General features: G+C 19.4%; 3 protein-coding genes across 3 annotated transcripts in view; 1 reads left to right on the top strand and 2 right to left on the bottom strand.

Annotated features, from left to right (window-relative positions):
* PF3D7_0417400 (conserved Plasmodium protein, unknown function) overlaps window positions 1-19,103 on the top strand; it is a gene marked incomplete at both ends in the record, with an annotated part of 20,310 nt that extends 1,207 nt beyond the window's left edge. The window contains one exon of the mRNA XM_002808612.1: window positions 1-19,103. This exon is cut by the window's left edge and continues 1,207 nt beyond it. Within this exon, the coding sequence (XP_002808658.1) occupies window positions 1-19,103 (19,103 nt within the window).
* Window positions 19,104-19,699: 596 nt separating this feature from the next.
* On the bottom strand, window positions 19,700-21,924 carry PF3D7_0417500.1 (memo-like protein; the record flags this gene model as incomplete). The annotated part of the gene is made up of 12 exons (XM_002808613.1): window positions 19,700-19,768; window positions 19,890-19,943; window positions 20,050-20,120; window positions 20,276-20,324; window positions 20,444-20,504; window positions 20,614-20,692; window positions 20,837-20,907; window positions 21,027-21,147; window positions 21,258-21,370; window positions 21,451-21,519; window positions 21,663-21,744; window positions 21,873-21,924. 12 exons carry the CDS (start codon window positions 21,922-21,924, stop codon window positions 19,700-19,702), a joined length of 891 nt encoding a protein of 296 aa, XP_002808659.1.
* An 825-nt stretch (window positions 21,925-22,749) lies between these two features.
* Window positions 22,750-25,746, bottom strand: PF3D7_0417600 (conserved Plasmodium protein, unknown function; the record flags this gene model as incomplete). Its single annotated transcript, XM_001351448.1, has 4 exons — window positions 22,750-24,508; window positions 24,838-25,313; window positions 25,468-25,580; window positions 25,671-25,746. 4 exons carry the CDS (start codon window positions 25,744-25,746, stop codon window positions 22,750-22,752), a joined length of 2,424 nt encoding a protein of 807 aa, XP_001351484.1.
* Window positions 25,747-25,869: the final 123 nt, after the last annotated feature.

Consider the following 25,869-nt stretch of genomic DNA (forward strand, 5'->3'; position numbering starts at 1 on the left):
ATGAACATATAAGTTCAACAGATATACATTTAAAAAAAAGAAAATATAAATTCTTCTTTTTTTATAATATGAATTTTTTTCATAAGGATAAAAATTGTATATTACAAAAAACAAGTATTATTATTCATATTTATAAGGATAGAGGAGCAGTACATATGAATCTCCTGAAGCAGAGGGAAAAGGTATTAACAAGTGAGTTGCCTACTAACAATATGTATGGTGACAATATTTATGGTAACGATATTTTTGATCATTATCGTGCATATAAAAACAAAACGGAAGAGACTTATTATTTTGATTTGCTTATCCCAAGAATTTATATTAATATGTCGAATGAACATTTTTTTAAATTATTTATGTTTATAAATAAATATTTAAATTTTTTTAATATAAACAACAAAATGGAGGAGCATAAAAAGAAAGAGGAAAAAAAAAAAATTAGAAATAATTATGTAACATATAAAAAAAATCATATAGATAAAAGGAGTGATGTACCTTTTATATATTTAAAAAAACGAAGAAAGGATATATTTGTTGTTAATAAAAAGAGATATATAGAATGTAATATAAACATAAACGAAATCAAAATGAATTATTTGTATGGTGAAGGAGAGTGTGTTATTTTTTTTTATAAAAACATAAGTACTGTGTGTTGTATAAAGGGACAAACGTATAAATGTATAAAAAACAAAAGCATACATACTAAATATAGGAAAAAATATAGAAATTATAATAACAAAATTATTTGTAATAATAACAAAATGATTTCTAATGATAACAAAATTATTTGTAATGATAACAAAATGATTTGTAATAATAACAAAATGATTTGTAATAATAACAAATATGTGTATAATTTAAAAAGTTTTATATTTCTTATGGACGAGATGTTTATAAAAGAAACGCACTCCCAATTATCTTTATGTATTGACCAAAAGGAGGATCCTATTTTTCATTTTTTAAAAAGACAAAGAAAATATAAAAAAATAGAATACAATCAAAATGTTAGTAAGAATATATTATTCTCATGTAATAAAAATATAGATACTAATGAAAAGAACATAAAGGATCTTTTTTATACAAAGAATTCAACGGAAGATACAATTTGTAGTAACCTTAGTAATAATAATAAAAATAAATATAGTTTGTGTTTTCATTTTATCAAAAAAAATAATAAAAAGAAAAAAAATCATTGTGATAATAATATGAATGTACATATAGAAAATATAAATTTAGAAATTTGTAAAATACATAATCTATATTATGTTGTCGACAGATTATTTGAAAGAAAGTTATATTATATATTTAATAATTTATTTCCATTGAACAAAAAAAAAGAAACAAATTCATTAGCAAGTGAATATAATAAATATAATGAGAATTATTATAAACATAAAAAACTTTATATCAATAAATCTGTTGATCAGAAGGAAGATGATCTATGTTATGATGATAGGATAAAAAAAAAAATGGATATACATAAAAATACAAATATAACTATATTAATAAAAAGTATACACATTGAACTTAAGAAATGTAATATAACTTCTTTACATATATTTTATGATGATATATATTTTTATTACAGAAATTATGATGATCATCATATGAATAGAGATAACAAGTTAATGAATATAATACATAAAAAGAAACATAATGTATATAATTGTTTTAAAAAGTACACGAAATATATAAAAGATGAAAATTATGAAAAAAAAAAAAAAAAAAAAAATATTTATATTTTTTCAAAAATTACTAATATATATATGTTACTTAAACATAATAAAAAGGTACATCTTTTAATATGTCCATTTTCGTTTTTCTTTTCTGTTTATAAAGAAAAAAAAAATAAAAAGTATCAAATAAAATTAAATGTTATATCTTTAATATTAGAAATTAATGTACATATATTAAATATTTTGAAATATTTATTTGAACGTGAAATAGAGGAAAAAGAACTATGTAATTTTGATCATACGATATATGAAGCTGGAAATATTATTGTGCCATGTTGTTACGGTGGAGGGGATCAAAATAAAGAACAACATAAAGAGAGAGAGATCAAAAAAGATCCAAGAAATGTACAAAATTACAATATTTATTATAAGAAAGAATCAGAAGAAATAAAATATTTTTTTCGAGATGAAAATCTTATACAACAAGAAATCAATTATTTATATGGATCTTTAAACATGTTTTATGAAAATAATGATTTTATAAGATATGATAAAAGTAAAGAAACAGAAACAAGTACATTTACCTTTTCAACTATTGATCTTTTTAATTTTTTTAATAAAACAAATGTAAAATGTACTTTTTATTATATTTATATATATTTCTTTTTCATGAATAAGAATAAATCAGGAGGAATAAGAAATGAACAAATAAATAAATTACAAAAATATAATAATAAAATAAAAAAAAAAAAAAAAAACCATCATCATAATGATAATAATAATAATAATAATAATAATAATTACATTCATATGGATAGTATGTTAACTTTTATTAAAACGGATGTAAAACAAAAAAATATATACATAAACAAAAATGTAGAAATATTCTATTTGAAATATGAAATGAATAAATTACGTTTTTGTTTTCTTGTTAACCATATGAATTGTATGGATGAAACGGGAAAAAATAAGAACCTTAATAAAATGAATCAAATGAATAAAATGAATCAAATGAATAAAATGAATCAAATGAATAAAATAAATAAAATGAATAAAATAAATCAAATGAATCAAATGAATCAAATGAATAAAATAAATCAAATGAATCAAATGAATCAAATGAATCAAATGAACAGAATGAAGAATACATATTTATTATCAAACAAACTATTTATCAAAAGCTCAATTTTATATTTCAATTTTCATTTTAATCCCATATTATTATTTCCTATTATTTATAAGGGGGCTTCTATTTATGTATGTCTTCATAATGTCAAGGAACAAAAAATATTAGACATGAAATTTGATAAAGAAAAAAATTATGAGATGAGCAAACATTTGTTTAATAAGGATGAAGATAATATTACAGAAGGAATTAGATATATAAACAATAATAATAGAAAATGTAAAAAAAAAAAAAAAAATGATATAAATGTTATAGGTAGTAATAATAATATTTGTAATGATAATCGTATGTACAACATTGTTAATATTTCTTTGGAAAAGTCATATGAACATTGTATGTACATAAAACACAAATGTTTATTAATATTCTTAGATAACCCATCGAAATATAAAATAAAAAAAATAAACAAGCACATATTCTTGTTTAGTTTTGAAAAGGTACATATATATATATATGATTTTTTCGTAAACGTTTTTTATTATCTTGATTTATATTATTCAAATATGAAAAAAGAAAAACAAAAGAAAAAGAAAAAGAAAAATATTAATATACAAAAAAGTAAATGTAATGATAATTATTTATTAAAAATGTTGGAAGACAGGAATATTATATTATATATATTAAAAAATTATGGAAAGCATATTTCAATTTGTAACAAATTAATAAAACATAAAAAAAATATTTTGTTATTTTATAATATAATGGAGCATATATATAAATTCATTTTATATTTTGTTATAAAGAAGTTGCACATTTCGTTTATGTTTTATGAATCCCCTAATGATCATGATAATAATAATAATAATACAAATAATACAAATAATATGAGCAAGAGTAATCATATTTTGTTAATGTCATGTCATGAAACATATAAACAAATGTGGTGCGGCGATCATTATAAGGAACACTTCAAATTTAAGGTGGATAACTTTGTTATACAATGTAAAACGAATATGTTATATGTAAGAAAAAAAAAAAAAAAAATAAATAATGATAATATAAATAATAATGGTAATAATTATCGTAATAATTATCGTAATAATTATCATCATTACAATGTAATAACAAAGAAATGTACCAATATAAAATGTCGTAATAATAAATGCTGTACACAAAATGTACACAAATTAAATAACAGCTTTATATTATCAAAACACAAAAAAAAAAAAAAAATAGATAACGAGAAACCAAACGAACTCGCTAACGACAAAGATACACAGAATTGTTTATATATAACAAAGTTTCTTTCAAATATTTTTTGTAGTCACCTGAAAATTATAAAATATAATACATATAAAAAGGGTGATGAGGAAAAAGTAAATCGTTTTAATAATACACATGATGAATATCATAACAAGTTATTAAATTATCAAACTACATGTGAACTAGCTAAAAAGGAGTTTTCCTTAACATTTAATAATATGAAAAATATAGAAAAGAAAAAAGAGAAAAGAAAAAAAAAAAATCTTTTTAAATCTAACAAAATTAATTTTATACTTTCATATAAGTATAATTTTATTGTCTATTTAAATGTGGATAAAGTATCCTTTTATTATCATATGTATATGTTTATAAATAATCACATAGATTATTATATAAAATTATTTCTACAGATACGAAAAAATGAATTTCTAAATAATTTTTTTCCCATACAAAAATATGAAAGAGAAATCAGACATACGTATGGTGATAAATATGTGGAAGATATCATAACTTTTTTAATAAAAAAAAAAAAATTTGTATTTAAACAAGGGGAAGACAAAAAAAAGATGAGGATACAATATGACAATGATATGATATCATGTGGTAATATGAGATGTGATGATATATCATGTCGTAATATAACATATGATGATATATCATGTGGTAATATATCATGTGGTAATATGAGATGTAAAGAAAAAAGATCCAATGTTCATAATAATGAAGATAACAATAATATCATTGATTTGTCCTTGTTTCATTACTTATGTAACTTATTTCTTGTTGAAAAGGTTTATATTAACATAAATAATATTAAATGTATGTATACATATATTTGTAATATAGACCGTACAAATAAGAATTCGGAGAAAATAAGAAAAAAGGAAAAAAGGAAATGCAAAAGCAAAAAATATGAAAAAGAAATATTAGTATTAAAAGTAAAAAGATTGAAAACTATTTTAATGAAGGAAGAATATAATAAATATAATAAATTGAATATATTTAATAAAAATATAATAAATGTTGTATATCTATTTAAAAGTAAAATATATAATATAAATATATATCTAAGAAATATAAAACAGAAAAAAAATGATTTATTATTTTATACAAATTATTTATGTTTTATTTATAAATTTATAATAATCTTAAACAATATGAATAGCACACACAAATTTTTTTTTTTACAATATTTTTTGAACAAGGACATAAAAAATAAGATGATTAAAAGAAAAGAAAAAAAAAAAAACTCAGCATTTTATTATGTACCACAAATGTATTCTGAACAAAAGAAATGTAAGTTGCTTTTTCATATTATTAGAAATATTCAAAAACATATAATTTCAAAAAAAAAGAAAAAAGAAAGTTTACTTCTTATAAATAATGAAAGTATACATTTTAAAATAAAATTTAATATAATGTCGTACAAAAAATATAAAATGAATGAAGATAGGAAGATACAATCTAGTGTTTACTTTTTCATAAATGAAAAAAATATTTTATATTTAATTAATTTTTATTATAATGTGATAATGTTGATGGATTACGGTCAACTCGTCTATTCGAATTATGTAAAGAAATATAATGATTTGGAAGGAAGCGACGAAATATACAAACGTAAGATAAAAGGAAATGGTCCCCATGATGGTTATGAAAATATTTATAGAGATGGACATATTTATGGACATGAACATATTTATGGACATGAACATAATTATGGACATGAACATAATTATGGACATGAACATAATTATGGACATGAACATATTTATGGACATGAACATAATTATAGAGATGAACATAATTATAGAGATGAACATAATTATAGAGATGAAAATATTTATAGAGATGAACATATTTATGGACATGAACATATTTATAGAGATGAACATATGTATAAACATCCAGACGAAAATTTATCATATAATATAAAATATATGAATAGCACAAGTCATCATCTAGATTTCAAAAAAGATGATTATCGTATTCATTATGATAATGAATTTACATATGAATCATGTGATATGAATAATATGTTAAAAGATAATGTGTTAGGAAACAAGACAAAAAAAAGTAAAATAAAGAATACATATATTAAAAAAAAAAATAATAAGTATTTTATAAATAAAAAGATACGAAATAAATATCAAGATATTTACTATATATTATATATGAATAAAAAAAAAAAAAAAATAAAAATTAATAAGATGAAAAAGCAAAACAAAAGAGATAAACAGAGGTTAACAAAATATCCTTTTTCATATATAATAAATACCAAAAAAAAAAAAAATAAATATGTAATATCGAATAATAATATGTTAGATAGAATAATAAATTCATTTGATTCTTTACAAATAAAAATAAAAAACGTGTTCTTCTTTTTTTATACATGTAACATGAATATGTATATAGGAATATTTATTACAAATATTAAATCATTATTATTAAATAATAATATATATATCAAAAATAATAAAATACATGTTAATAATAATAACAAATTGTATGCTAATAATAATAACAAAATGTTTGTTAATAATAATAACAAAATGTTTGTTAATAATAATAATAAAACCTGTTATTATCATATAAAATATATACAAGAAATTAATAAATGTATTATATTTACTAGAGATAATTATTTAGATAATGCAAAGACGAAACATTCCATTTTTGAAATATTTAATACGTTAAATAAAAAAAAAAATAAATCTATTTATTTATCACCCTTGTTTTTTTTTTTAAATAAATATCATAATAAAAAGAACGGACATGATGTAATAAATGGTTCAAAATATGGGAGTTATGAATATCTAGATAAGAGGATGGAAAGAAGTAAATATTCCTTGAAGCATACGGACAAGAAAATGTTAAATACATATGACATGATATATTTTAAAAAGGAGAATATGAAAACCTATACAAATATAAATGAATCTAAAAAAAAAATTAGAAGAAAAGAGAAAAATATGTGTGTTTCTAAAAAAGGGAGCTCTATATATCCACAGGAATATTTTGATAATAGTTTTCCAAATTTATTATATTTATTTTATTATAATATGAATAAGAAAAAAAAAGAAAAAAAAAAATTAGATATAAATAATTATAAATTATCTACATTTTTTTTTAATTGTGTATATAAGATGAAACGAAACATTTATAACAAATATTATGAAACAATACAAAATAATAAATTGAAATTTGTAAATATACAAAACGTGAATACAACAACATGTTCTTTTTATTCTCCATATCTCATATATTTAGGAAATAATACAACGAACTATATGAATATAGAAAACCATGATGAGAAAAAGGTAAATGAACGAACATGCGTTTCTTTTTTAAAAAGGAGAGTAGAAAAGAAGAGGAATAAAAAACAAATGGTGATAAATATTAAATATTATAAAAAAATAAATAATCAAAAGGGAAAAATGAAAAATAAAAAGAAAATAAAAAGAAAAAATCAGCATACAAAACAGCATACAAAACAACATACAAGAGAACATACAAGAGAACATACAAGACAACATACAAAACAACATACAAGACAACATACAAAACAACATACAAAACAACATACAAAACAACATACAAAACAAAACAATATTCATTATAGTGGTCATAATAATTTAACCACGTGTATGTCGTACGAACCATCAATACGTCTCACCTTTAAACATACATTCCAAAATCTCAATATCTATTTACCATTATATATAATTGTGGAAATCAATAAAATTATAAAAGCTTCAAAAATAATAGGATTATTAAATTGTAAATATAAAAATAATTTTATACAAAGCATAAAAAAAAAAAAAAAAATTCAAGATGATAAGGATAAACAAATATGTAAAACACATGGTGTGGAGAGTTGTAATAATATTTATAGAAACAACATTCCACAAAAAGTATTAATTACTTATAATTTTAAATTACATTTTGTAGATAGCAAGCTCCATTTTTTATCACCGTCTGTTTTTTTAATAAACAATGTAAAAGAAAAAGATGAAACGTTTGATAAAATGAACATATTTGAAAGTAAAATAAAAATAGGAAGGGTTAAAAATAAAATATATAGAGAACCTATAGACCAACATAATATTAAAAATTGTGAACAACCGAATGATATATTATATACATATGAGTTAAAAAAAGATAAAGAAAATAATGTCATAAATAAAAATAAAAGAAATATTAGAAAGGATAAAAAGTATCAAAGTAGTTGTGATGGTTCTACTACTTTATATAATAGCTATTTAAAAAAAGCAGAAGAAAAGAAAAAAAAAAAAAATGTAGATAGAAAAAGAAAAAGAAAGAAAAAAAAAAATGTATATTTATTATTAAAAAGAAGAAGAGAACAATATAATGAAGAGAATTTAAATAAGAAAATTTTTTTATATGACATATTTTTAAGTGCAAATTGTAAGGTTCATATTAAAAAAACGAGTGGTAAAAAGAAATATGTATATGAAGATAATAGGAATAATATGGAGAATAAAAATATAAACAACAACAATAATGATAATATAAACAACAACAATAATGATAATATAAACAACAACAATAATGATAATATAAACAACAACAATAACAAGAACAATAATGATAATGATAATATTAACAATAATGATAATATTAACAATAATAATAATAATAATGAACAACATGTGGTTCATAATTTCATACCGATAAATAAAATAAACGTACAAATATCCGTAAAACATCTAAAAATAAATTTAGGTTTATTGTATACCTATATACATACAATTAATATGATAAATATTATATTAGTAGAAACGATAAATGATAATTATATTTTTAATATTAATAAAAGAAGTAATAAATATTATTTAAATTTAGAAAATGTACATAAATTTAATTTATTAAAAAATGTGATGAATGTTATATATTTATTTAATGAGAACAAAAGGACAAGCATAAATTATATTAAATTTAAATCCTATTGTGTATATAATATAATAGAAATGACGAATATGTTTTTCTTTTATAAACAATATTATTATGAGCTAAGGGAAGAGGAATATAATAATACAAATATATATGTGTCGAATAAAAAATGGAAACATCAAAACTCTTATATACCTTTTAAGAAGAGACATATATCGGAAGATTATGAAACTTTAATGAAAAGACGAAAATTTTTTAGAAGCGTATCTATACATGATCTGAAGAATAATAAAAATTTATTTATGCCTGGAGATAACACCAGTATTTATGATAATACAGATGATGGTATAAATAATAAGATGCATAATCATTATATTTTTAATAATAATAAAAATAATATTAGTGAATATGTTTATGATAAAGATACACATACACATACCAATATATCATCTGAATATTACAAAAAAAAAAAATACGATACACATAATGATTTTCGTACCATGTTAATAAATAATCACAATAATAATATATATAGTTCTAACAAAGATTACACAAATTATAATGATGAAATATTAAAAGTTGAAAAGAAATTAAATGAAATATCAAAAACGTATGAAAAAAATAATAAAAACAAAAAAATGTTTACACCTAAAAATGGACATACATATATAATGGATCATAATACAAATAAACCTTTGTATAATTCTTTTTTTAATAATCATATATATACACAAGAAGAAGAAAGAAAAAGTACCGATATAAAACGCACAAATAATATGATAGGAATAAATAAAAATCATTTCAATATAATTATTAGCACCTTACAATATTGTATAAATAATAATGACCTTTTAATTTTTAAATATTTCTTAGAAGACATAGATGAAGTAAACAAAAAATTAAAAACAAATAAAATATATGCATGTAAGTATAATTATAACGGTATTATTATCTCTTCAAAATTTAAAAAAAATATAAAAGACATGAATAGTAGTTATTCGGACGAAGCGCACGAGAACAATCAACATGGGGGATATTATAAAAAAGGGGGAAAAAAAAAAAAAACGCATAGGAATAATCATGTGTATAATTACACAACAGATGTGAATAGTAGTAATGATTATAGTGATCATAATTGTAGTAGTAATGATTATAGTGATCATAATTGTAGTAGTAATGATTATAGTGATCATAATTGTAGTAGTAATAATTATAGTGATCATAATTGTAGTAGTAATAATTATAGTGATCATAATTGTAGTAGTAATAATTATAGTGATCATAATTGTAGTAGTAATAATTATAGTGATCATAATTGTAGTAGTAATAATTATAGTAGTAATAATTATGGTAGTAATAATTATGGTAGTAATAATTATAGTAGTAATAATTATAGTAGTAATAATTATAGTAGTAATAATTATAGTTGTAATAGTTTATCTCCATTTCTGAAAAATTATAATATAAAAAAAATAAAAAAGAAAAACAAAATTAATGTGATCATTTATATGATGAAAATTTGCTTACTTACAAAAAATTGTGCACATGAAATTTGTTCAATAAACAGTTATAATAATAATTTAAAAATAAGTAATTATGTATTACATAAGAAAAAAAAGAAAAATAATAATAATCAAAATGTTCATTATGATGATGATGATGATGATGGTAATGATAATAATGATGATGAAGAAGAAAAAAGGAAAAGAAAAAATTTTGTCATGTTATTAAATTTAAAACAAATAAGTTTATTATCACTTGACATTTTAAATATAAATAATTTTTTATATAATAAAATAAAAAAGGTCTCGTTTATTGAACCATTTGACGTATCATGTTATTATAGTTTACATAATAAAAATAAATTCTTTATATATATAAAAGATAATATAAATATAAATATAAATACAAATATTATAAATTTCCTTTTACTTTTTAAGTATCATTTTTTACACAATTATTTTATTTATAATGAATATAAATTAAAAAACCCATTCACTTTTCAAACGATTCATAAAATAAAAGATGTTAGATGTATACTTCCGATAAATTATGAACAACCCATTACTACAAAAGAATACATTATTATAAAAAATTATACATTCTATAAAATTAAATATGAATATAGTAATAAAAATATAGGATATATAGAACCAAATAAACAAGCATTAATAATAAGTAATAATTTGTTTATGTTACATATATCAGATATTCAAAACGGAAATATAAAAAAACAAATATTCTTAAAAAATTATACTTTTCAAAAAGATGATACATATAAGAATAATATAATAAATCCTATAAAGCATTCTAATGATAAACCTATGGATACTATCAAAAATATTAATAGCATGAATAATATCAAAAATATGTATAACACAAAAAAAATTAATGAGAAAAACTATTTCTATATAGATATCAGTATACAAGAAAACAAAAAATGTATTAATATATATCCATGTTTTTTTATGTATATATCGTATGACAAATATAAAAGAAGGATAATGAACTCATCATTTGGTTTTGAAAATGAGGGGAAAAAATACGCAAGAATGGGAACACCTGACATATACAAATGTAATAATAATAATATTAAGCACTATAACGATAAATATAACGATATATATAATGATAAATATAATGATATATATAACAATAAATATAATGATATATATAACAACATTTATCGTAGTTATCATAACGAAAACCCTAAGGATGTTCATATAAAATTACATTTTGTTAATGAAAACAGTGTAAATATATTCGTCGTAAAAGACGAGAAAGAAAAAAATATTTTTTTTAGCGTACCCTTTGAATTTTTAAAAAATTGTAATTATATGAAGATGATAATTACGAAAAAAAATAAAGTTTACATAAGTAATAAAATGAAATATAATAAAATGTTTAAATTAAAAAAATATACCTTTAAAGATATATATGATAAAACACATGTTATCCTTTGTAACTTTATGTATTTTATTAAGAAGAAAAACACAAACAAAAACAAAAACACAAATAAAAATAAAAACAAGAACAAAAACACAAATAAAAATAAAAAAAGAAAAAAAGAAAAAAAAAATTCAGAAGAAAACACATCATTGGATTACTCATCCAATTTTACAAAAGACCTTAGTAGCGATTGTTCAAATGAAATGTATAAGAAAAATATAACATATGATATAAATGAAGAGAACAAAGTCGAAAGAAAAAAAGAAAATAAATATCTTAAAAATAATGTAATAAAAAATAATATATCAGATCAAATTATATATCATGATCATAAAGATAATGATACAAATTTCAAAAGTGAAGATAAGTACAACATGATTTGTAATGGGAATAATAATTATGATAATTATTATAATATATGTGATGAGATGAAATATAAAAAAGAGGATAGAAATAATAAAATAAAAAATAATGAAGAAAATAAATATATAGAAAAAAAAAAAAAAAAAAAAAAATATTCCAAAATATTTAGTATATATAAAATATTACAGAACAGTATTAATATAATATCTATTCAACATTGTATAAAATTAATAAACTTAACTCCGTTTAAAATAAATGTATTATTAAAAAAAGAGAAAGGAAGTATTAAGACATATAATATTGGAAGTTTTGATTATGTAAATGTATACGACTTTTGCTTTCTTGAGAATATTATTTTAAATTTTAGTTTATCTTTTTATAGACAATGGATTCGATTTATAAAAATAAAGAATGAAGATTTTTTTAAGGAAAACGAAAATGATGTTGATAATTATGATATGTATAATTCGCGTTATCATTTTTTTGAATCTTCAGCAAATGAAAAGAAAAGGAGGAAAATAAAAAGGGTGCTAAAAGATGAGGATTGGGAAGACGAAGATAATAATAATAATGATAATTATAATTATAATAATTATAATAATAATTATAATAATAATTATAATAATGATAATAATTGTGATTATTATGATGAAGAAAAGGGAGAAATGAACCCGATTTTATTTTATGAAATTATAAAATTCCAGAATCTATATTTTATTATATATGTATATTTTTTTAAACATTCTTATAATATTACATTTGTAAGTAAATATAATATTTATAATTATACAAGAAACATTTTATATTATCATATAATATATGATCATGAAGAAGAGAACCAATGTTTAGACGATATTATTTTTACATGTGAACTTAAAAAACATGAATTAAAAAATATATATACAAAATATAAAGAAAATGTATTTGAAATATATCCCTTTTTAGATAATAATATTCATGTAAATAAAAATTATATAAATTTAATAAAGAAAACAAATTCGAAACAAGAAAAACAAAATATCTTTTATATCAAAAATTATTGTTTTAATCATCGTTTTGTAATTCATAATAATGATACCTTAAATATAAATACAGACGCATGTGATGTAAATAAAACATTCTCCAAAGTCTTATTAATAAATGATAAATATATAACAATTAATATTAAAACATTCAACTTTCATTCTTTTCGTATTTCATTTATTCAATTTTATCCGTATCTTGTTTTAATTAATTTAACCAAATATAATTTCGAAATGAAATTAAAAAATTATGAAACCTTAGAAAAAATACACGCAAGCAAAATGAAAAAAAAAGAACAGCAAAGGGAAAAAGATAAGGAAAAAAATATATTTATACATAACCATTATAACAACAATCTAGATCATTATAAAAATAATAATTACTTTACTTTAAATCTTAATAAGTATAACATAAATAGAAACAATCCAAATTCATCCATTTTTTCTTATGATAGTAGTGAAAGCGAAAATCTTAATTTTAGTGATTATACACAATGCTCACTTTCAAGTGATGAATATGAAGAAGAACAAACTTATTATGATTTATTCATAAATAATAATTTGAATTCAAATATACACACAAATATGTATAATAATAAAAAGAAAGTTACATATAAAAAAAAAAAAAAAAAAAAAAAACATTTAAAAAAAAATATACACAAAATTACACACTTCTTTCAAAACCATAAGAAATATAAGGATAAAGAAGCACAATATTGTAAAATTCTTAATACTATGAATATGCAAGAATTAAACATTAAAAATAAATCCACGTGGGATTTCGTAAGCTTCAAAATTACCAAAAAAGAAAATAATTATAATATTGAACAAGAAAACCAAGATAATAAATCGGAGGAAAAAAATGATATAATATGTGTGAGAAATGAAGAAAAGAAAAGTGAAATAGCAAATTTTGGATCAGCCCTCAAAATATTGAAAAAGACTTCAAGTTATTATAAGAATAGTATAATGAAAATATATAAGAAAAAAAATATAAGATGTGAATATATAAAAATACATAAAAATATGAATAAATATTTTTATATATATAAATATATTCAAATATTAACAAAAGAAAATCAAATTCTAACATTTATAAAAGAACGTTTATTTTATATCGTATCAATAGAAAAGGATAAAAGACATTATATATGTATAAAAAAAGTTCCTTATAATAGTCATTATAAACATATATATGAGTTTGAAAAAAATTTCTTATCACTTGAAAATATATTAAAAAGGAATGACATCATGTTGTGTGACAAAAACAGGGAAGATTCAAAATATAAGGATCACCAAATATTAAATTCGGAGGAAAAAAATAAAGTAAATAGTAATGTGATGCAAAAAGAAAATGTTCAAGGAAAAAATAGTGTAATAAATAGTTTAAATGAACAAGTAAGAAAACAGCAATGTTATGATAAAAATTGTATACATAATAATGATAATATTAACAAAAATGAAAATATTATTAATAATAATAATAATGTGGGGGAAAGGAAATACCTTCATTGTAAAGAATATTATGAAAAAAAAAAGAATTTACTAAGTTTTTATAATTATAAAATTATAGATGAATTATCCTGTGATAATGATTCTGATGAAGATTGCATAGATAAATATAATAATATTTTAAAAAAATTGAAATTAGATATTACATCTGTTTTAAAAAATAATACTTTAGATGTTATATTAAATAATATTAAAGAAATTATTAATGAAAAAATAATAAAAGAAGGGAAAATTTTTTTATTTAATAATTTAGGAATACCTTTTTTTTTTAGTACATTAAAAAGTAAATATCTTACATATGTTAATACAAAATATGTATATTTTAAAGAGAAAAAACATTTTTATTTCTATTTCCCAAAATTTCTTTTAATAAATAAAAAATTAAAGTTATTATTTAAAATAAATGAAAATGTGTGTAAATATTATTCTATACGAAATTATATACATTTAAAAAAAAATGAAAAGCTATTTCCAAATTTTCATATAATGAAATTTAATTTAGTGTGTAATATAGTGTCATCCTTTTTTTTCTATTCATTTATTTTAAAAAAAAAAAAAATCAGACATAAAAGGTTTAAGTGTTTGAACGACGTGAAGGAAGAAGCAAATATGTGTGGCAAAAAAAATAATGCATGTACAAAACAAAATGATGCGTGTAGAAAACAAAATAATGCGTGTAGAAAACAAAATGATGCGTGTAGAAAACAAAGTAATGTGTGTGGCGAACAAAATAATGAAGATGAAGATGAAATAATATACTATGAACTATATTTAGTAAAATTTTATTGTGATATAATTTTGAATAAGAATAACGAAATGAATATTATTATAAATGGGCTAAAGCACTGTACATTTCTAAAGAATATTTTATCGCTAGATTATTTTTTTTATTTTATGAGAAATAAAGAATTAGAAAAAATATGGGCCTCATCAAATTTTTATGAGAAAAAATATTTATTACAGAATATAAGAAGAAAAAATAATTATAATAATAATAATAATAATTTTAATAATAATAATAATAATAATAATTATAATAATTATAATAATTATAATCATAATAATCATCGTAAGAACAATATTATATATACGAATAATTTATATGGTTTAAATGTATCTGATTTAATGAATATGAAAATATATATAAAAAGTGTTAATATCATATTTAATTTCGATCAAACATCATCATCAAGTAATACAAATATAATGGACAATATTCTTCAGAAAATTAATTTTAATAAAATATATTTAAATTTTTATACCTTCCAATATTTAAATAATAATACATTGCTAAAGAAAAAACGTTGTATTGAATTTCTAGATTTATTTTCTTCGAATAAAAGAACTAGAAAAATAATAAAAAAAACCAAGAAAAGGAAATTTTTTTTTAGAAGAAATAGTAAGGATTCGAATTATTTAAATTTAAATAATTATACCATATTAGACAAAGATAAATTATTATCATTATATGATTTGAGGAAAAGGAAAGAAAATTTTATATTAGACAACCTATCTATTTATAATAATATTAATAGTAATTATTATGTTGATAGACAAGAAAATTGTGTTATGGATACCTCTTATAATAATAATAATAATAATAATAATAATAAAAGAAATGATTATAATATATATGATCCCTATATTGATAAAAAACGTATTTCGAAGGATTCATCTTTATATTATGTATATTCTGATGATTCAAGTGAATATTTAACCAACGCCTTAATGAATACTGGAATTAGTACATCCCCAATAATGAATCCTAACAATGGTTATAATGATATACAATCAATTTATATGTATAATGATGATCATCATCATGAACATGATGATAATAATAATAATAATAATAATAATAATATGGTTAATAATTATCATCCTATTTATAAACGATCCCATTTATTATCAAAACGAAATACGAACAATACCTTATACGATATATATAAGATGCTTAAAAATAATACTTACTCATGTCATTATTATTCTTATATATTTAATGGATATATGAGAAATATTAAACTATATAAATATCTTTTTAATTTATTAAGAAGTCGTGTTCTTGCGGTGTGCATAAATTATTCTGATTTTTATAAAAAATGTTCTATATTAATTGATAATATGAGTGTGAGCAAAATTAATTTATATGATAAAAAAGAATTTGGATATAAATATACCTTGTTAACAAAATATAATGATCAAGACAATTTTATAAATATTAATTTTGATTTATATAAACAACGATATATGAAATATAAACATATATATAATACATTAAATATATTACACGTATGCTCACATTTAAAACAGTTTACAAGAAAAAAAGAAAAGAAAAAATTACTAGAAAAATTTGATGATCCTGATTTAATAAGGAAAAAAAAAAATGATAATATGCAGATAATGGATTCAAATAATTTTATTCGTAATCGTGAAAATGCTTTATTATATAATGCATATTATTATTATAAAAAGGAAAAAATAGATAACCAACATGTATGGAAAGATAGCAAATATAATCATATTAGTAATAATATTAGTAGTAATAATATTAGTAATTATAAGGAACTTGACACAGATAAAAAGAAACCTCTAAAAAAGAATTACAAAATTGATAATCTTATAAATTTTATTGAAAATATTAAAGAAAAAAAATTAGGTGTAGTATTATCAAATCATAATGAACAGATCAAAAAAAAAAATACGAAAAAAAAAAAAGAAATAATAAAAAACCTCACCATCGAAATAGCAAGCTTAAATCTTACATTAGATTATAATTACTTTTTAAATATACTACCATTATATTATGAACATTTCCGTAAAAAAATACATTATTATAATTTAATAGATATTATGAAATGTGAAGAAAAAAAACATTTAAATATTTATAATAATATAATAAAAATAATTTATTATAATTATGGCAATAATGAAATAATAGAAAAATTAAATAAAATGGAACTTTATAGTTTTCATAAAAATATTCTTATATGTACAGAAATGAAACAAAAGAACTTTTTATTATATATATATGATTTAGATATCAAAAAAACAAAGATATATATTAATGTTAATTATATATTAAAATTATTTCTAACCAAAAATTTCTTAATGAATGTATCAGCTATAACAATTAGTAATAAAAAGAAAAAAAATATATCTTATATTTTAAAAAAAATTAAAAAAATATATTTTTATAATTATATAAGTATATTCTTTTATCTATTAAAAAATATTGATATATCATCAGAACATACTTCATATACAATGTTAAACTTTTTAAATTTCTTGGAATATTTCTTAAAAAATAATTTACAACAACTCTCTCCTTTACATAATCTATATAGTTTTGTAGTTACACTAAAATATAATTATGAACATAAACTTGATAATAACACAAAAGCTGCAATTAACCAAGAAAATTTACAAATTAATAAACAAAGAAATAGTTTTCTTAATGCTGAAAATAATGCACTCTTGTTTTTCTCCGAAAATTATTCTCACAATATATGGAAACTAGAAGCAAATTATAAAAAGAAAAAAATTAAAAAGAAAGAAAAGGAGAAGAAGGAGAAGGAGAAAGAGAAGGAAAAGGAAAAGGACAAATATAAGGACCAACAAAAGAAGGACAAACAAAATCTTGCACAAGTAACAAAAGATAGAAAAAGGGGACTAGGATTAAGGAGAACAGGAACGGAAGACACGTCGCAAGAAGGGGGTCATATATATGATGATGATGAAGAAGAAGAAGAAGAAGATCATTCTAATAATACATATTTGAAAAACTTCTTTACCTTTAATTATTCAAATATATTCCCCAAATTATTATCTACCAGTTCTTATATACACAAAAAGGAAGAAGAAGATCAAGTAAATGCATATTCCAGTGAACAAAATATTATGAACAAAATACTTAGTATGCATAAAAAGGAAAAGCAAATTACAAAGAATAAAAATTACAATTATAACGAACAAGAAATTGACGGTGGACAAGGAGTATATTATAATTTATATAATAATAAAACGAAACCTTTTCTTAGACCAACTTCTGAACAACACCAAATTATGGATGAACCTGTTTCATATGTAAAACGACATACCCGCCATATTAGGAATGATTATGAAGAATTATTAGCATATAAAACAAATAATGAAATGTTACTTCGAGAAAATGAAAAAAGGAAGAAGAAAAAGAAAAAGAAAAAGAAAAAAAAAACTCAAGCACCAAATGTAACACATATATCATTTACACACAATTTGAATATAACCAAGGGAAATATATAAAGAGAAAAAGAATGAAAGAAAAAAAAAAAAAATATATATATAAGAACATATATATTGGAAATATTGAATTTTTTTTTTTTTTTTTTTTAAATTAACACATTTGAAAATTAAATTTTTATTAAAAAATTAATATATATATAAATTATATATATATATATATATATATATATATATTTTTTTTAATTTTTCTTATTTATTTTTTGTTTTATTTGTTGTGTCATCAATTTTTTTTTATTATTATTTTATTTTATTTTATTTTTTAATTTATTTTATTTTTTTTTGTGTGTTTTGTTTTTAATATTTCTTTTTATAAATATATTTCTTATTTTAATTTTTTTTTTTTAAACTTTCTTTATTTACCAAATCTTATTAATATACTTTTAATTTATTAATATAAAACGAAGATCCATATGGATCCATATTTGAAGATAAAACAAATATTGAACATTAAAAAAAAAAAAAAAAATTCGGTGCAATGTAATTAATGTAAAAAAATAATGATACACATTAAATATGTTATATATCTATATATATATATGTTTGTGATTCTATAGTACTTGTTTAATATGTGTCTATATAAATTTGTATCTAAAAAATTAATTTACAGTGGATATTACCCCAGCATAGGAAACGGAAGAATCACTCCTACTTTTAGCATGGTTTGACTGAAAAAAAAAAAAAAAAAAAAAAAAAAAAAAAATATATATATATATATATATATTATATTAAAATGACCTGAATAGTTCAGGTTGTTTTAAAAAAAAAAAAAAAAAAAAAAAAAGCTACCTGAGAGTAATGCATTAATTTTGTGGATACTGATGCTGAATAATGTTGAAGTAACTATAAAATGATCAAAAAATAAAGTATATATATATATATATATATATATATGTATATTTATTTATTTATATTTATAATGTTTAAATCGAAATATCATTTAATTTACATTTAGCATAATTTTAATGGGATTCGATCCACAAATGGTGTTATGCGTTTCATTCAGGTAATCAACAAATCCTACAAAAAATACAAACATAAAATATATATATATAGAAGATCATTCAAGGGTTAAAATTAATTTCCACAATGATACATATTATAATATTCATTTAAAAAATTAAATATAATTTTTTCGTTTTATTGTCTTTCTTTTTTTTTTTTTTTTTTTTCACCTGTTAAATCATGATGGCTAATTATGTTGACCGCATCCTTGTCCATATTCTACAAAAAATAAAAAAATAAATATAAAAAAAAAAATGTACGCACATATATATATATATATATATATATATATATATGTATGTGAATCCCTATAAGTAGGTCATATTTTCATTGTTTACTTCAATTTGTTTAAAAATAAATGTATCGGAATATTTTTGTAATATATTCGTAAATCTAAATCTGAAAAGGTAAGAATAATATATAAATATTTAATACAATCATAATTAAACATACTAAATATTTATATTTCAAGTTGTAAAATAAATTAATCATTAAAATGATTATTTACCTTGGTCCATAGTGACAGAAATCAGAAGAAAATAAAAACAAGTTGTGTTGATCTTGGAAATATTTTTTTAAAGGATTAGCTAAAAAAAAAAATAAAATATTAACAAATAAATAGTCATGTCGTTATTATATAAACCATATTATTATATAACTTAATCATTATATATATATATATATATATATATATATATATATATATTTTTCATTCATTATTTTTTAAGTACCAAATAAGTCTATTTTTTTTAAATCATTTCCTATGGAACCTACATATATAGGTACAATTTTTATATCCTTACTATAAAAACAAGGGGAAAAAAAATAATATAAATATAAATATATATATATATATATATATATTTATTTATTTTTGAAATATATAGATGTGTTTAGTACATATAATTATTTATATCTTACTCTTTAATTATATATTTTATAAGTGGCAATTGCATTTCTATAGAATGTTCTTCTTCATCATCATCTGGATCGATAAAACTGTACAAATTGTGTGTATCACTTTTTATTATATCTGATATAACTACAAAAAAATAATATACACATATATATATATATATATATATATATATATATATTTATATATGTATATATGAATAATTAAAAATATCCAATTTGTGTACAGCATTTTACTCTGTTTATTTATTTGTAAAAATCCAAATGGTGTCTCATATTTTTCAACACGAGGAAATAAAAAGCCTTTATTATAAATGTGATGATTTGGGCCAAGGATAAAAATGTTCTTCCTACATTATATAAATATATATATATATATATATATCAATATATATATTTATTTATTTTATGTTTTTTTCTTTTTACTTACACATTTTCTACATCTATGCTTGCATACACGTGAGAATTAGTTTCCAACGCATAGTCATATCCCGCATGGCTATATGAATAAAATAAATATAAGAATAAAAAAAAAAAAAAATAATCTTATGATAATATTATGGATATATAAATATATATAATACAATTTATATATATATATATTTTTGTTTTTATTTTTTTTTATGTGGTTTCATAATTTACGGGCATATGGCTGCCTTGACATTTTGCTTTTGTGCATTTGCTCTTTTAAATGACTCCTCAATTTTACTTTTCAACACCTCTCCTAATATATAAAAAAATAAAAAGGATATAATATATGTGATTGTTTCATATTATATTTTAATATATCATCTTAATAATCCGTTATTTCAAAAAAAAAAAAAAAAAAAAAAAAAAAAAAAAAAACATTACTTTTGTTGGTATACCAAGAGCCACTGTGATATGCTCTTCTATAATTTTCCATTGTTAGAGTATATTGAAAGGATAACCTTTTTTTATTTTATAAAGGAAACATAAAAAAAATAATATATGAATCAATATATATATATATTACTTCTATAGAATATATATATAATTAAACATAATATGGATAAGCTAAAAAAAGAAATTTTTTTTTTTTTTTTTTTTTTACAACTTAATGATATTATATATATATATATATATATATATATTATATACATTTAGTATTATGCTAACTTTTGTATTAATAGCAGAATGAATAGTATTTGAATCCTCATGAGGAAAAAGTATTATTTTTTTCTCTTTTTTTTTTTTTTTTTTTCAAGAAATGTTTAGAAAAAAAAAAAAAAGCAAGAATATTCAAAAATTATTTATATATATATTTTAAAGATTCTCTATATTTTTTAGTCATATAACACATATAATATAAAGTGTACAAGAAAATAAAAATAAAACTTACCATAATATATATATATATATATATATTGGATAAATAACTTTATAATATTTTGTTTAAAAAAAAAAATACACACATAAAAATTTTCAAAAGATTGTTTTGATAAAAAAAAAAAAAACTATTATTACATAAAAACACAATATTATAAATTAAAAATAAAGAAATTGTAATATATATATTATGTATATATGTATATTTTATTTGTTCAATTAAAAGCGTGTCATTTTTTGTTAAAAAAAAAAAAAAAAAAAAAAAAAAAAATATATATGTATATATATATATATATATATATATATATATATATATATATATAATATAAATTGAAAAGGATAAATATTATTCATATAAATAACATTTACTTATTTTTTTTTTTTAATAGTTCAAATTTTCCTTTTCCATATCTTCATTTATTTCTTCTTCTTTATTTTGGATCCCTTTCTCTATTTTATCATTTGTCATGATATTCTTTTCAGCAAAAGGTAGAATAATATTTTCTTGTTTTATCATATCTTTATCAGGTTCATTTATTTGTTTAATGTTGTCATTATTATTCATATTTTCAAAGATGTCTTCATCTTTAAAAGTTTGTTCTTCATTTGTTCTATTATATGAATTATTATATTGTTGTATATTATTTGTATGTGTTTCATTTTCCCTTTCATCTCTTAATATCATGTCTTCCTTTTTATCATTTTCTAAAAATTCATCTTTTATATTATCATTCATTTTTATTTCATCATTATTTATTATATCATCTTTTATGCAATCATCTAATAGGCCATCTTCTTTAATTATTTCTTTATGAATTTCAAGTTCGTTTATTTTATTTTCGTGTTCATCTCTCTCATCGATTTCTTCCTCAACCATCACATCATCATCATGAATATCTTCTTTTACATCTTTTATCTCTTCATTAATCACATCATCATCATGAATATCTTCTTTTACATCTTTTATCTCTTCATTAATCACATCATCATCATGAATATCTTCTTTTACATCTTTTATCTCTTCATTAATCACATCATCATCATTAATTACATCATCATCATTAATATCTTCTTTTACACCTTTTATCTCTTCATTAATCACATCATCATCAATTTCATCTTGTACCACTTCTTTTATCTCTTCATTAATCACATCATCATCAATTTCATCTTGTACCACCTCTTTTATCTCTTCCTCAACAACATTAGCATCATCATCAATTCCTTCTTGTACCACCTCTTTTATTTCTCCCTCTATTATGTGTTCCTCTTTTTCTTTTTTTTCATTCAATTTCATGTTGATCGTTTTTTGAAGTTTAAGGAGTATGTCTTCTTCGAATTGTGGAAGAAATACATTACTATTATTTTTTTTTTTTTTTTTTTTGGTGTTATATTTTGTCATATTTTCATTGTTTATATCATCATATATATTTTTGTTTCCGTTTTCTTCCCAAGGTTTGCTTACATCCTCTTGTGTTTTTATAATTGGATTAATATCTTTTTTATATTCAGGTGTTTGGTCTTCTAACAAACTTTCAATAAAATTAGATGGTTGAGGTGTTATTTCACGATCATATCTTTGAACATTTTGTTCATACTTCAAAGGGTGTATATTTTGTTGATACATATATTTATTATTTTCATTATAATGTTGTATATTATTATCTTCTTTTATATCTTTTACATAATATACTTCTTCATTTTTGTTGTCTTCTTTGAGCGTGTTATCCTCCTGCTGTTCTTCGATTTGCTCTTTCTTATTTATATCTTTCTTTTTTATAATATTTGTTTTTATTTTATTCTCATGCTTATTCATTTTATTCATCTTTGTGTTTAATGTCCTCTTTAATATTTGTGACTTTTCTATATGACTTTTTTCATCATTTAATAAATTAATTTTGTCATTTTCCAAAACAGAAATTTGCTTTTTTAATTTTAATAAGGAGTTATTAAGATTATTAATAATATTATTTTTTTCTTTTTTTAATTCGTCTCTTTTTGTATTTAATAAGAATATTTTTTTTTCTAAATTTTCTTTACTCATATCGCTTACCCCTTCTATCAAATGTTCTTTTTCGTTTTTTTTTTCAAGATTCAGATCGTTCATTTTTTTTTTTATTTCTTCAAGTTGGTCATCAATTCTTGGATGAAATAAAATAAAATAAAAATAAAAATAATAAAAAAAGTAAACAAAATAAACAAATAAATGAACGTGATAATGTTGTAAAGGATGAAATATATAATAAAAAAAAAAAAAAAATACAAAAAATGTAATAATCAATGTAATATATATATATATATATATATATATATGTTTATATATATATGTTTATATATATATATGTTTATATATTATATGTGCTCATTGACTCCTATGACATATGCTGTTAATACATTAACATACATGAATATTTACCCGTCTTATATAATATATGATGTTACTTTATATATCAGATTTTTTATGTATTACCTTTGAATACTTTCCTCATATAGCCTACTTCCATTTTGTAGTTGTATTAATCTAGAGCACAAATTAGATTGTTGGTTTAATAAATTTCTATACTCCTTTTCTAAAGATACTGGGTTCGGTTTTTTTTTGTTGGAATCTAATAGTTTTTCATTTTTTCTTATACTTTCTTTTAAAAATTTAATTTCTTTTTTACGATTTTCTATATCTATACATAATTGTTTATTTTTTTGTTCTAATGTTAATAAAAATAAAGGATCAGTAGATCTCTTTAACTTTTTTTTTAAAAGGATATTATCCTTTTTAGCGGTCTCTATATGTTTACTTAAATATTGTATATTATGTTCAATTGAATTGTATGTTTTCTTAAGTTCGGGTTTTTGTTGTGAGTTCATATGAATTTTATAATGTTCACATATATTTATGAACTCGCATATTTTGTCATTATATTTAAATAAATTATTAATATCTGAATCTTTCTAAAAAAAAAAAAAATAAAAAAAAAAAAAAAATGCGCATGTTTTTTTTTCCCTCCATATATGGATATGTCCACACATAAATATATATGCCATTATATATATATATATATATATTAATATATTAATATATTTGTATGTATTTTTTTATTTTTACTTTTCTTAATATTTTGTCACTGTCCTCTAGTAACGTGTAGACATTTTTTAATTCGATGGGGCAATAAACTTTATTTTTTATAATATCATCTCGATTTTTATTTATTTGAGAAACTAAAAAATGTAATAACATACAAATATACATACATACATATATATATATACAAATAGGTATTCATATACAGTGTACTTTTATTTTTGTACTTGTAGATGATAATGCTTTTTCGTAAGGTAAACTTTTTTTTGAGGAATATCGAGAAGAAGATTTTATATCAGACATTTTGTTATTATAAATAGTAACATTTGTGAATATATATATATATAAATATGTGTATATATTTTTTATTTTTTATTTTTTCATTGAAGTAAGGAAGAAATACTTATTAAAAAATAAGAATAGGAA

This window comes from Plasmodium falciparum (assembly GCF_000002765.6).
Source record: "Plasmodium falciparum 3D7 genome assembly, chromosome: 4".
Taxonomy (NCBI): Eukaryota; Apicomplexa; class Aconoidasida; order Haemosporida; family Plasmodiidae; genus Plasmodium; species Plasmodium falciparum.